The sequence below is a fragment of the Enoplosus armatus genome, chromosome 7 (genome assembly GCF_043641665.1).
Source record: "Enoplosus armatus isolate fEnoArm2 chromosome 7, fEnoArm2.hap1, whole genome shotgun sequence".
Classification (NCBI taxonomy): Eukaryota; Metazoa; Chordata; class Actinopteri; order Centrarchiformes; family Enoplosidae; genus Enoplosus; species Enoplosus armatus.
In genome coordinates, this window is record NC_092186.1 from 4,755,340 (window position 1) to 4,768,611 (window position 13,272).

Sequence of the window (13,272 nt, forward strand, 5' to 3'; positions counted from 1 at the left end):
CATACACACACACACACACGGGGGTGTTCTGCGCTCCTCGTGCGCTCCTCCCATTTTTTTTGATGATGATGATGATGATGATGAAATCAGAGTTGGGTAAATTACATTCAAAATTTTGGTCAGTTGCCGTTATTTCATCAAGATTTGTAGCCTGCTGTTTCGTCTTTGTGGTTAATTGTTGTAATGGTGAAGCACATTGAAACTTTTATTTTGAAATGTTTTATAATAATTGACTTTCTTAGTTTTCCAAACCAAGGGATTAGCTGAACCCTCCGCTCGCCTGCTATCATTACTTGTTTCCATTAGCTCATTTGAGATTTGAGAATTTCAATAAAAATGGAAATGTCAAATTTCAGGACCTTTATTTCATTGTTTTTGGGTGCACCTCTGGGTAGTCGTAAATGTCATACTACTAAATACTGATAAATAGTCTAGAGAGTATTTAATTGCAGTAAGCTAGTAGTTGTGTTGTTGTTGTTGTTTTAACAAATGAATTTCTTTTTCATATCAATCCACCAAAGTTTCCATTACACAGCCGAGAAGGAGGACAGAAACACCTTGCAATAATATAATACAATCCAACAGCCCACACCTCACAATTCAGGCTCAAAAACTACTAAATAAACACCCCAAAGTCCCAGTGTCAATTATAAAAACACAGGTCGTTTTTATTATAGAACAGTTGTGTTGTTTTATATTCTTTAGTAATGTTTTATGTTCCATTTTTTTTCTCCTGGTGAACCGGAAGTACTTTCCACATGAACGATCCCTTCTCTAATGCTGACAGAGCCCCATGAAGCCCGATCCGTGTAATGTGCTCACTGCTCAGGGTGTAATCTCTCATTAAAAATATATATATATATACTATTTCTCTCTGCGGTCGGATAAACGGGACACTATACCACCATGAGCACCATGTTTGCAGACACGATTCTGATCGTGTTCATCTCTGTTTGTACGGCGCTGTTAGCCGAAGGTGAGTGAAACCCTCCTGACGGCTCGACCGGCTGTTCAAGCGTTTTACTATCGGCCAAGAAACACGTTTATACGTTAACGTTTTACTGAATTTTGGATTATACGGCGGGGAAACTTTGTCAACGTTATTAATATTGATTAATTGCTCATTTTGGTGCTGTTGTTGAGGACCAGGAGTGTGCTAAGCTAGCCAGGGAGTTTAGCTAACCAGGCTAACGCTTGTCGTTAGACAGAGCAATGGATAAAACTTCCGGTTTATTTTAAGTTAGACAATAATAGTCTTACGTCTTATGTTGAAACACTTTTAGATAGATAGATATAAATTATGCTTTTCATGCATTGACCCATCCTAACTAAGGATAATAGAAGTGGAATCTTTTTTTAAAATGGCATTTTTACTTCCATTCTCATTGAGTTTCATCTCATCTCAAGTTTCCAAAATAGGGTTTTTCACCTTTTTGTTTTCTTTGTAAAAGTTGTGTTAAGGTTGGCATTCAGGTGCAGACTGTAGATCCATCTGATGAATAGCAAGCTCTTTCAGTCAGGAAAATCCAAGCCTAACAGTAATCCTCTCACTTGTATTTGCTAATTGTCCGGTGCATTTGAGTTCCCAAGCGCACAGATTGTGAGTTCAGTTCAGCTTGGTATCTGAATTACAATTTTACTTTGACAGAAAACAAATAAACAGACAAAGCAGGAGTGCCACAGAATGTTTCTTTACAGTTTGAAGTTTGATCTCCACTCTATATGACTGAAGCCAGGCAGGTAGAGCTTGTTTCTATAAGGAAACTGCGTTATTAAACAATGTTAACAAACACACATCCACACAACTCTATGGTAATAGTGTTGGACTAGGAGTGTGCAATACGTATAGATTCTCTCTGTAGTGTATGTCATTGTATATTGTGATATCAGTATATATAATGAGACAGTACATTTGATGCTTACTGATAAAATTATCTGGTGTTGGCTGATCCAATAGATAAAATGTCTGAGAAAATCTAGGTCCTGGAAAAATCTGACAAATGTACATTTCACAGTATAAGTTGCCCAGCCCTATGTTGCACTGTAGTAGCAGTTCTCCAAAAGAGTTCTACTATTTTTACAAAACAAACCTCTTTCTCTGATTTTCTCCTCAGGGATCACCTGGGTTTTAGTGTATCGGACTGAAAAGTATAAGAGGTTAAAGGCTGAAGTGGAAAAACAAAGCAAAAAACGTAAGTGACTCATTCGTGTGCCTCACACTACTGTCATTTTTGCTCTGATTTCTTTTCTTTGGACGGTTTAATTAATTCTCTGTTGCTTGTCTGATGTTAGTTGAGAAGAAAAAGGAAACCATCACAGAATCTGCAGGACGTCAACAGAAGAAGAAGATTGGTAAGGACCCAGTAAACACATTTGCTAAATAATGAGTTGTGTTGAAGCACAACATCAGATACCTCGACACACTCATATTGATGGCGTTCCTTGATAATTGATCTATGCTTCTGAATGTGTTACAGAAAGACAGGAAGAGAAACTGAAGAACAACAACAGAGACTTGTCTATGGTGAGAGCCTATTTGTTTACAGTGAATATGTAACGCTAAATCCATAGATATGTTGTCATATGATATTGCAGTCTGTAGTTTAAAATAGGTACTGTATGGGAACATTAACAGGCTTGCCTACACTTTTACATCATCAATATTAAAAGCTACTGTGACATGAGAACGTGTCAGTGTTGCCAAACTTAAATGTAATCTAATTAGAGATTTCCATTTTTTAATCGTATGCGTGTTTGTTTGTAGGTGCGCATGAAGTCCATGTTCGCCATAGGCTTCTGCTTCACAGCTTTGATGGGCATGTTCAACTCCATGTAAGTGTTAGACGCAGTTAGATCGGGATCTAACATTTTCATCTTTTGATTTAAGAATCAAACTAATGAATCTAAATTTTCTTTTGTTCAGCTTTGATGGAAGAGTCGTGGCCAAATTGCCATTCGTGCCGCTGTCCTACATCCAGGGGCTGTCACATCGCAACCTGCTGGGCGAGGATTACACGGACTGCTCCTTCATCTTCCTCTACATCCTCTGCACCATGTCCATCAGACAGGTAACCTCTACACGTGCAGCAACACGCTGTTAGCTCTGGTGCCACCTTCAGGCCCCACCAAGAAATTTAACTAGCTATAATTTAAAGTTGCCGTCTTCTCAATTTTCTCATAGCCAGCAAATTTGTTTTCTAGTGTATAAAGAGCAGCATCATGGGCCACTAGTGTCGCTATAGATTTCAGCCTTGTTGATATATTGCAAACCGGACAATTAATAGAATCACTACAGTGGAACCACCAGTGGAAAACACAGATTGGAACGTGACTTTGGCAATCTCAATAATTGAGACACCAATATACTTTGGGACAGGACAGTCATATTTCTAGCATCTTCAGAAGGATAAAAATTCTATTTTTTAACAAATCAACAAACTGGAGCTACTGTAGCACCCTGCCTCAGGCCTGCTGGTTCTTACTGAAGATTACCCATATATAGTTTCATTTTGTTTCGTTTATTCTTTATTTTAGGAAACCCAGCACAACAGGGTGGCTCACTGTTATTTTTAATAGTTTTCAGACAATAATGGAGCTCTGTGTGGCTGTGCTACACACACAATACTTGTTGGTCGGATGTGGGTATCTTTGGGTTGAGTGTGTGTTTACACCTGCTCTGCCTCTGTTCAAGCTTTATAAACCTCATGGACTCAGGCCAGAATATAAACTATCTCTGGTTTTCTCCATCCTGATAGAGTGTTTTGTGCTGTGTCTTTTTTCCAGAACATTCAGAAGATGCTCGGTCTCGCACCCTCCAGAGCTGCAACCAAACAGGCCGGAGGCTTCCTGGGACCTCCTCCCCAAGCGGCCAAGTTTTCCTAATCATCGGACAGGTTCTGCGGTGCCGTTCTTCCACCGAGACGGTGTGCAGTCGTGGCTCCTTCATCAGAGCGCTGACACAACTGCTTCTACAGTGCCGGAGCAAACGTGTTATAGTTGCAGCTATTGTATCGCTACCTTCTGTTTGATTTCTCATTAATGTTTTGTTTATTTAACTTTAAGATTGTCTCACTTACAAATTAGAGGGAGAAAAAGTTGTTCTTAATTACGTTGATTACCAAAGGATACAAATGTCTACATGACATACATTGTTTTGGGATTTTAATGATTAATTGGCACTGTAACTTGTGGTCCATTTGTCAGTATTATTGTATGTCATTGTCTGTATCCTGATGTCTTACATATTAATAAAGTTTTATGATTACACTTTAGTAGTGTTTTTCATTTTAGATTTTTTTCCCACTTTGGAAAATTCCCACTGTGCTGTTAACAGACTTCAGACTTCGATTTTATTATCAGTCATCACCTGAAAAGAAAAGAACATGTCGCCTCGACTTTGCACTTTGTTTGAATCCCTTCACCGGGGAGGAAGCAAGCAATAGAAATGAGATGCAGCCAAAGGCTTCAGTCCGTGTTTTATGATGGAGGCGTGTCCTGTCTGGTTATAGAGGCGTGAATGTCCTTCAGAAGAGTCTGGTGTTCAGATTACATCAAGTTTGGTTCGTCTGTTCAAACTCGGTAAGGTTGCAGCATTTTGTCTGTGCGTTACTGTGTTTAAAGTGGCGTTTAACGTTTATTCTCGCGTGCCCCTTTTCGTCATGCTAGGTTAGCTAAGTGGCTTTTGTGCTAGCTTCTCTTTAGCAGCGCGAACAGTTACATAGCTAACGGTAAGAGCATGCCGTGTAATTCACTTGTCCTAAATGTTATTCTGCACAGTCAGTTTCAACATGTTTGCTGTTAATTATCTGCGTTCCTCGGCAGGTCCTCTCCCTCTGAAAATGGCCCAGTCAATCCTCGACAGCATGCCCGGAGCCACTACGGGATCCGTGGTGGTCACGGATCATCTGAATTTCTGGGGTGGGAAGCGAGTCAAACCCAGGCAGGAGAAAAACGCAGAGCCTGTGTTTGAACCTGCGACTGGTAAATACAGCACACACAAAAAGTCTGGTTCATTATTTAGTACTTCATATCTTAATTCTTAATTATGACATGTTAGTCCCTTGTAAAGGTTTGTGAGACAGCTATGCTGTTATGTAACTGAGACCCTCCCTTATTCCTTGTCCTGGAATCTGAAATCTGACAAATGTTTTCCTGTTGCATATGTGATGTGGTAATAATAACTGAGATTTCACAATAATCCTTCAATTCTTGTGTTCTGTCTTGGAGCTCAGCCAGTCTGCAACCTGTTGGTCTTCTTGTCCCTGCAGGCCGGGTCCTGTGTCAGATGGTGCCCTGTGGGACAGAGGAGGTGGACGAGGCCATAAAGAGCGCCCACACTGCCTACCTCAAGTGGAGCAAGATGGCAGGCATGGAGAGGGCCCGGGTGATGCTGGAGGCCGCCCGTATTATCAGGGTGAGCTGCTGTGTCATGCATTACTGGAAGCTGGCCAGTGTGATTTCAGTGTTGCACAACTTAAATTGGAGCTGACTGTTGCAACCCTGCAGAAAGACACTAGTTATTCATTAAAAGCACAAAACTTGTCCCCCCCTCCCTCCACTGCTGACCTACATTTGCACAAAATACACCTTTTGTGTGTCTCTGATGTCATGTGGGTGAGAATTTCAACCTCCATTGCATAATCTCAAAGCTGTATACATGTTTTCTGTTATATCAATATAAATAGGAAAGAAGGGAGAAGATTGCAAAGCTGGAAGTGATCAATAATGGCAAGTCCATCACTGAAGCTCTGGTGGATATTGATATTGCCTGGCAGTGTATTGAGTACTATGCTGGCCTGGCTGGTACGCTCGCAGGTGGGTCCACTAACACTTTTGTTTTTCTCAAACAAAACAACAGTTGTGTTTTTTTTTTTAAAGTTGCGTTTCATTAATTGAAGGCCAGCATATCCAACTTCCTGGTGGAGCGTTTGCTTACACCAGGAGGGAGCCCCTTGGTGTGTGTGCGGGTATCGGTGCGTGGAATTACCCCTTCCAGATCGCATCGTGGAAGTCTGCTCCTGCTCTGGCGTGTGGTGAGTTTGTATGTCACCACATTATTTAGACTTAAACAGCTGTGGAGGCCTTAACTTGCAGTGTTAAAATCTGCTTGTGTTTAGGTAACGCCATGGTATTTAAGCCCTCTCCGATGACTCCTGTGACTGCCGTCATTCTGGCTGAGATTTATAAAGAGGCAGGTGTACCCGATGGGCTCTTCTGTGTGGTACAAGGTGGAGCAGAGACTGGCACCTTGCTCTGCCACCACCCGATGGTCGCCAAGGTCTCCTTCACTGGCAGTGTGCCAACAGGGAAAAAGGTGCAGAAACCAACAGAGTGCTATGATTTTAACATAATGTTCTTGCATGTTTTAAGGCAACTTGGAGAACCTTGAAAATTGCTTGAAAGTAAACCCTCACAGTGAACATCATCACTGCTTTTATTATTGTTATTGTGTGGTGATGCAGATGTGAGTTTGAAAAAAAAGTTTGTACTGCATTACTACATAACAATAATACAACTTTAATCACAATTAATGCAGATATATAGCGTGCGATTGGTCACTTAAACTAAAGACAGTGATTTTTATACCTCTGTGAAATGCCTGGGAAGTAGGAAAAACCCATGCCAAGTATAGAAATAGTGGTATCGGAAAATGTGTTGCAATAATGTAAAGTGTTAGAACACTTTCTTTAACTGCTCCACAAAGCTTCAGTTGTCCCTGTTGCTAATGCCACTCAGGTCATGGAAATGTCTGCAAAGTCGGTGAAGCAGGTGACTCTGGAGCTTGGAGGGAAATCTCCCCTCCTTATCTTCAAAGACTGTGATCTGGAAAATGCAGTGAAGGGGGCACTCATGGCAAACTTCCTGACACAGGGACAGGTGAGACATGTGTCCTTTAAGTATTGTGTTGTTCGCCTGATCCAACACTGACAGGCTGGAATTTCTCTCTCTGCACTGTATAGGTTTGCTGCAACGGGACCAGAGTGTTTGTGCACAGAGACATCATGCCCCAGTTCCTGGAAGAAGTGGTGAAGAGGACCAAAGCCATCCCCATGGGTGATCCCCTGCTGGATGGCACACGAATGGGAGCACTGATCAGCAAGCCCCAACTGGAGAAAGTGCTGGGATTTGTCAGTCAGGCCAAGAAAGAGGTGTGTTTCATTTGATCATTAGATCAGAGGAACCGTGGTGCCTGCTGGAGAGTTGAGCAACTGTGGAGAGGCATTTATCTGAGAATGAATCAGCTGTGACAGCACCTTCGTACTTTCACTAGACCTCAAAGGAGTCACATGAAGTTTAATTATACTTGTCTTAGTTCATACTTATTTCACTGATATGTCTGTTTTTCCAGGGAGCGAAAGTGCTTTGTGGAGGAGAGCCTTTCGTCCCCAGTGACCCCAAACTGAAAGGGGGCTACTTCATGTCACCTTGTGTACTTGGTAAGTCTCTTTGTGAATTCTCCAGTATGTCTTTTATTTTTTGTAACACTCATTTGTGCCCACTCCAGCTGCTGAAGATAAACAATCACATAATCTGAGTCAGTTTTTACACCATGCTACTTGCTTTGTGTCCCTGTATGCACCATATGTTTCAGTCCTTCTCTCCTGGCACAGATAACTGCAGAGACGACATGACCTGCGTGAAGGAGGAGATTTTTGGCCCCGTCATGTCTGTGCTGCCTTTCGATACGGAGGAAGAAGTGATCCAGAGGGCCAACAACACCACCTTTGGACTGGCCTCCGGTGTCTTCACCAGGTCAGCAGTGGACATAGGGAGCACACTTGAGTTTGTCATTACTCAGCCGCCTGTTTCAACCACTGACGATATCGGCTCTTGAACATAATGAGGTTATTGCATGCCATTGGCTGCGGTTCCGGGTTTCCACAAAGCAGCCAATAAAAATGTGGCAGTTATGAAGTGGAATTCATTGCACAACAGTAGTCTATGTGGCTGAAGGGCAACTGAAGCAGCGCTTAAAATCTGAAATCTGATCCTTTGCTCTGCCTGTAGGGACATTTCTCGAGCCCATCGTGTGGCTGGGAACCTGGAGGCAGGGACCTGCTTCATCAACAACTACAACATCAGCCCCGTGGAAGTGCCATTTGGAGGATACAAGATGTCGGGTAGGATTTCTTTTTAAGGTTAAAATGGTCAGAATTACCCCTTTTGTCATTGTAAATGCAAAGGAAATACATTCATATTGTTAAATTTTATTTCGGTGAGTGATCTGAATTATCTCTACTGAATGAAAGTAGGGTGAACCACTAGAATAGACAGCATTTACATGATCTCCACTCTGCTTTACCAGGCTTTGGCAGAGAGAACGGCCAGGTGACAATCGAGTACTACTCGCAGCTGAAGACTGTGGTTGTGGAAATGGGCGATGTCGAGAGCCTCTTCTAAACTCCAACCAAAGTTTACACTGCTGAGCCGGAACTGTGAAGAGAACATTTCACTTCTCCTTTCAGGAATGTACTCACCAGACATGAGTACATGTAGCACTCTCTTCTTTGCACTACGTTTGAATGATACCTGCATACTTTGGAGAGGCATGTCGGTATGAAATATAGATTGAACAGCTGAAGAAATGGACCATTTTTGCTTTTTCCTTTACCCAACAAGTGAACCTAATTTAGTATTAAGCAAACAAATGAATACAAACCTTTATTAGAAAAAGAACACATGCTGGTGTATGTGTATGTGGAAATACAACTATGAGCCTTAAGTAGAAATTCTGTGAAGTGAACTGTGAATCAGCATAAGTAGAAAATAAGTGCCTAACAGAGCTGGTGTCAGATTTTTATTCTGTATGCTGAAACACTATTGGACAACTAACGCCTTTTTATCAAAATAAAATGTTTTCGATACAAAGTCTGTTCCTGGTTGCTTGTTGCTTCTGAATAAAAGTGACGGACAGGGCACACTAGATTACTTATCATCACTTCTTTAGTGACAGCTGACAAACACATATGTACTAAGGATGTAAAGTATTCATAGTTGTACAAATATCCTATAGTTGGTAATCTCCATATTCATACCATAGGTACCATTCCCTGGTCAGTTTAGTATTGGGCATTGCTTTAGAAAATGACCTGTTCTTTATTTTATTTATTTATTTTTTTTAACATTCTACTGTTAGTACCTGCCCTGATTTATTACTATTTATAACCACTCATGTACAAACAACACACTGTTCCGATGTACCTGCACAAATTACACAAATTACTTTCTCTCAAATGTTGACACTGTGTTCATGCTAAACACTTATTTTGGCATAACATTGTTGAACATCTGTGTTCTTGAAATGAAAAAAGCAAGTATTTTCATATCACCTGCTATTGGGCACGATTTTGACATTGGTTCCATATTTCTAAGCAGTTGTGGCCCATTATTTACAAGCTGGCTAAGATATGCCCCCCCTTGTACCACAGTATCATATGCAATAATGTATATTTACTGTTAAGCATTGTGCAGCCAGAATCCTCTTATTTTCTTCCCATTTTGTCCAAGCCTATTTCTGCAAGCTCTCAGTGCTGTCGGCAAAGGATTGATGCACATATGTGTATTTTTACATACTCAGGTTATTGTTTTGGATGCATTTTCTAAGTATTTGTATATTTTTGTGTTGTGAAAAGAAATACATAGCATCACTAGAGGACAGTGTTGCTCAACAAGTTCAGAATACATGCTTTTATTTTGTCAACGTGAACCGGAAGTAATCCTGTCTTAACTGATTTGGAGCATTTCATCGTTAGCTTGCAGTTTAACAATGCAGGTAAAGATATTTTAACGCTCTATTGTATATTGCAGTATGATACTTTGATATGTCATTCAGTAATATTTTCATTCAAGTTTTACTTGTATACGGTGCTTCGGTTTTAACGTATTTACAGAGCTAGCAGTAGCTAGCTTGCTAAATTAGGTAAGTTAGCGTAACAGCTAGCAGGTTACTTCTCGTTTAGCTCACGTTATTTTTACATGTAACTTGACGGACTGGTGTGTCCCACAGACAGTCTTTAGGATTGCTCGATGTGTTCAGTGTGTATTGGGCATTTGTGTTTATCAGAGTTTCTTTTTCTTTTCTCTCGCTCAGCAAAGAGAAGAGAAGCAGCTAGAGGCGTCGGTGGAGTCTCTCATCTCTCGGGTAGCACACGTCAAGAACGCGCTTCACAGCTTCATTTATAAGCTGGAAAATGAATACGAGCGGCTAACATGGTAAGTGAGAGCCATTGATTTCAGTCAGACCCGCAGAAAGAGGTCTGATTTCAGTTTGTGCCGTTGAACGTAAGGGCAACATCTTCTCTAAATGTAAGTTTAGCTTGTTCAATATGTGTAAGGCTAAATAAGTAACTACATCAAGACTTCATGATGCACTTTCATGAGGTGATTGACCATTTTTATTGGACGTGTATCTTTCAAAATGAGTTGCATTTGGATGTAGGGCTTCTGCACTGTCCCCATACCACAGCCACAGTGTCCAAAGAGTCATTCTATTGGACCGCTTCAACGTCCGTCAATGCATCTTTAGTTAGTCCCTCTGAAATGTTTTAAAATTATGATTGTATCTGTCTATATGATGGAGGGTAGTGATGCACCATACTCCACACCTGTCAGGTGTCAGACTGTCCAACGTCCTCACTAAATGTCAGCACATTACCGGGTCAGTGGATGAGATTTTTTTTACTGCACAAAAGCAATGAGATGAAACAAGGCCACAAAATGTCATCAAGATTTGCAGATTTGAGTTTTAAAGATGGTCTTTGTGGAGTGTTTTTGCCTCTCAGTTGCTGTGTGATGTGTGTGTGTGTCATCCAGGCCCTCTGTTTTGGACAACTTCGCCCTCCTGTCTGGTCAGCTGAACACCATCAATAAACTGCTCAAGAACGAGAAGACGCCATCCTTTCGCAACCAGGTTATAATACCGCTGCTTCTGTCTCCAGACCGAGATGAGGACTTAGCAGTGAGTATCAGAGCCACCAAGTAGTACTCAATTAGATTTTTTTTAGTTAAGTATTCTCACTGTCCCGTCCATTCACCGCTTCTGCTCGTTTCCCCACAGAAACTCACAGAGCAGCGGGTCCCAGTGTTCAGCCATGAGATCGTGCCGGACTACTTGCGGACCAAGCCTGATCCCGAGGTGGAGGAGCAGGAGAAACAGCTGAGTGTAGAGGCAGCACGAATTGGCCCAGAGGTGGCACAGGTCAGTTGGTTATCACCCGGACTGAGCGGATCGATGCTGTCCCATTAATATTAAGCAAAAATGTAAAGTAGTTGTGTAGTTTGCATTGTTCAACCCTCCTGGTTATGTTTTTATCTACAGAAACAGATCCAGACGTTGAATAAACTGTGTACCAACCTGCTAGAGAAGCTGAACAATCCTCGTGACGACAGAGATGCAGAAAGTGCAGGTATGTAGCACTTTCCAGCTAATTTATCTCAAATTAATTCATAAATTTAGATATGTTGACTTTTCTGAGTTTTTTTTTTTTTTTTCTCCCCAGCAATACGACAGAACAAACCGTCTTTCAACCCAGCTGACACTAATGCATTGGTTGGAGCTGTCGCGTTTGGAAAGGGGCTTTCCAAATGTAGGCCTCCAGGACCAGTGGCTCCCGGACATCCGGGACAAGGGCCCATGATGGGCGGTGGTCCAACCTTACAGCAGGTCACCATCGGTGGCGGTTCAGGCCAGCAGGCAGGTATGGGAGGTCCTGTGGCTCCACAGCAGCAAGGGCAGCCAGGTAGGAGACCTGGAGAGCTGGGTTAGTATTCCGCCTGACTGCTTTTGTTTTGTTCTGCACTGCATTACATAGCAGCATGTGTTCCCATTCTTAAAGTAAAGGGAGGATGCCTAAACTAATTCTGTATTGCTCTTCATCCACTGTACATGTGTGTAATTTTGAGAATATTTGTGCTATTAGGCCTAATTGATGTTTTAAATTGTGAATGAAGACATTTCTATATAAAATCCTTTAATAAATACAGTACGGAGGTTAGATAATACGTTCTGTGATGAGCATACCATATTTAAAAACCCTTTCACATGCAACATTATCATAAGAAAGTAATCTCAAATGAGAGTAATATTTCTAAAAGTATTTACTAATTTGTGTGCACAAAGAAATGAGCCATTATGTGCCGAGCTCTGTAGATTTATTAGTAAAACAATGTAACCAATCATTTATTTCAAATACAGCCGTGTTTTCATTATACAGTTATATACAACTCTTCCTTTTACATTTCAGTTATATATTGTACCTTGAGCTGCTAATACACAATGTTTAGTAGTTTAATTCTTTGTTTTGTTAAACAGCTTGGAACGTTAATATGTGTTTTATGTCTATTTAGTGATTTTTTTTTTCTGTCCTCACTCTTCTTTCTCAGGGAAAATGCCAAGCAGCATCAAGACAAACATCAAATCTGCGTCCGGTTCAATGCATCCGTACAACCGATGAGCTCCTCCTTTCTTATTTCTCCACCCAGCAGTTGTTACAGTTCAGAGACTCACGCAGCAATGACAACATACATGTACACATTTTATATAAAGCCATTATTTTCATGGAATGGACCGACTTCTACGAAGTTATTACTCTGTTCTCTCGTAGTGTTCTACAAGGTGATCTAAAACATAAAATCTTAGTATTTGCAACCGTCAGGGTACATATTTTCATTTTGATGCAACATCTGAGCCACTAGATGGTAGTATTTGGTCATGTATGGGATTATAACAGCTTGTATTTGTATAATTACTCTTTGACTCTTTTTTTTCAATAAAAGATGTGTTAAAAGGAATACTTTGATGTGTAAGGAATACAATAAAATCTGTATTTAAATAATGAACTCTTAAGTAATAATACATTGTTTTGTTAAAATAAAAAAAATAAAAAATGAAATTAGTCTTGGCAGGAAAGTCTACCAATTTTCTACATATTCTTTTAATCCTAAAAAAGTAAACTGTGTGACACTGGTGTTTACACAGCTCTGTGTTGTCAAAAGTGTAACCTTGTTATTGTAAGTGTCTTCTCAGCACCCATCAAAAGGACATCCCAACATTTCAGACATGCACCATGATCTGATGTCTGCTCAGTGTTTCTGCTGGTTTCTTCTTCTCTTGCTTTCTCTTTGCCCATTTTGCTGCAGTATCAAAGGTGAGAATAATGAGGGTGGACGTCGCTCTGTGTGGCCTGATAATGTCAAAGTGTTTAAGGGGGCCAATGAGGAAGTATCTGTGCTGACGTGTGAGGGGGGCCTCTCTCCACGCCGGCCCTCTCTGTC

At 41.0% G+C, this 13,272-nt stretch overlaps 3 protein-coding genes across 4 annotated transcripts; all 3 read left to right on the top strand.

Annotated features, from left to right (window-relative positions):
* Positions 1-797: 797 nt before the first annotated feature.
* On the top strand, positions 798-4,266 carry tmco1 (transmembrane and coiled-coil domains 1). The gene is made up of 7 exons (XM_070909070.1): positions 798-976; positions 2,115-2,192; positions 2,293-2,352; positions 2,478-2,524; positions 2,765-2,832; positions 2,924-3,068; positions 3,784-4,266. Exons 1-7 carry the CDS (start codon positions 907-909, stop codon positions 3,880-3,882), a joined length of 567 nt encoding a protein of 188 aa, XP_070765171.1. The 5' UTR covers positions 798-906; the 3' UTR covers positions 3,883-4,266.
* A 203-nt stretch (positions 4,267-4,469) lies between these two features.
* On the top strand, positions 4,470-8,862 carry aldh9a1a.1 (aldehyde dehydrogenase 9 family, member A1a, tandem duplicate 1). Its single transcript, XM_070908526.1, has 12 exons — positions 4,470-4,578; positions 4,822-4,980; positions 5,268-5,413; positions 5,685-5,814; positions 5,898-6,032; positions 6,117-6,313; positions 6,736-6,876; positions 6,960-7,148; positions 7,349-7,436; positions 7,611-7,752; positions 8,008-8,120; positions 8,306-8,862. Exons 2-12 carry the CDS (start codon positions 4,839-4,841, stop codon positions 8,398-8,400), a joined length of 1,518 nt encoding a protein of 505 aa, XP_070764627.1. The 5' UTR covers positions 4,470-4,578; positions 4,822-4,838; the 3' UTR covers positions 8,401-8,862.
* An 846-nt stretch (positions 8,863-9,708) lies between these two features.
* med8 (mediator complex subunit 8) lies at positions 9,709-12,824 on the top strand. 2 transcript variants are annotated; one of them, XM_070909310.1, is made up of 7 exons: positions 9,709-9,772; positions 10,091-10,212; positions 10,813-10,957; positions 11,057-11,197; positions 11,318-11,405; positions 11,499-11,759; positions 12,382-12,824. In XM_070909310.1, exons 1-7 carry the CDS (start codon positions 9,767-9,769, stop codon positions 12,450-12,452), a joined length of 834 nt encoding a protein of 277 aa, XP_070765411.1. In that variant the 5' UTR covers positions 9,709-9,766; the 3' UTR covers positions 12,453-12,824. The 2 variants fall into 2 exon arrangements, with proteins under 2 accessions (XP_070765411.1, XP_070765412.1); XM_070909311.1 differs by having other exon boundaries at positions 11,499-11,738.
* Positions 12,825-13,272: the final 448 nt, after the last annotated feature.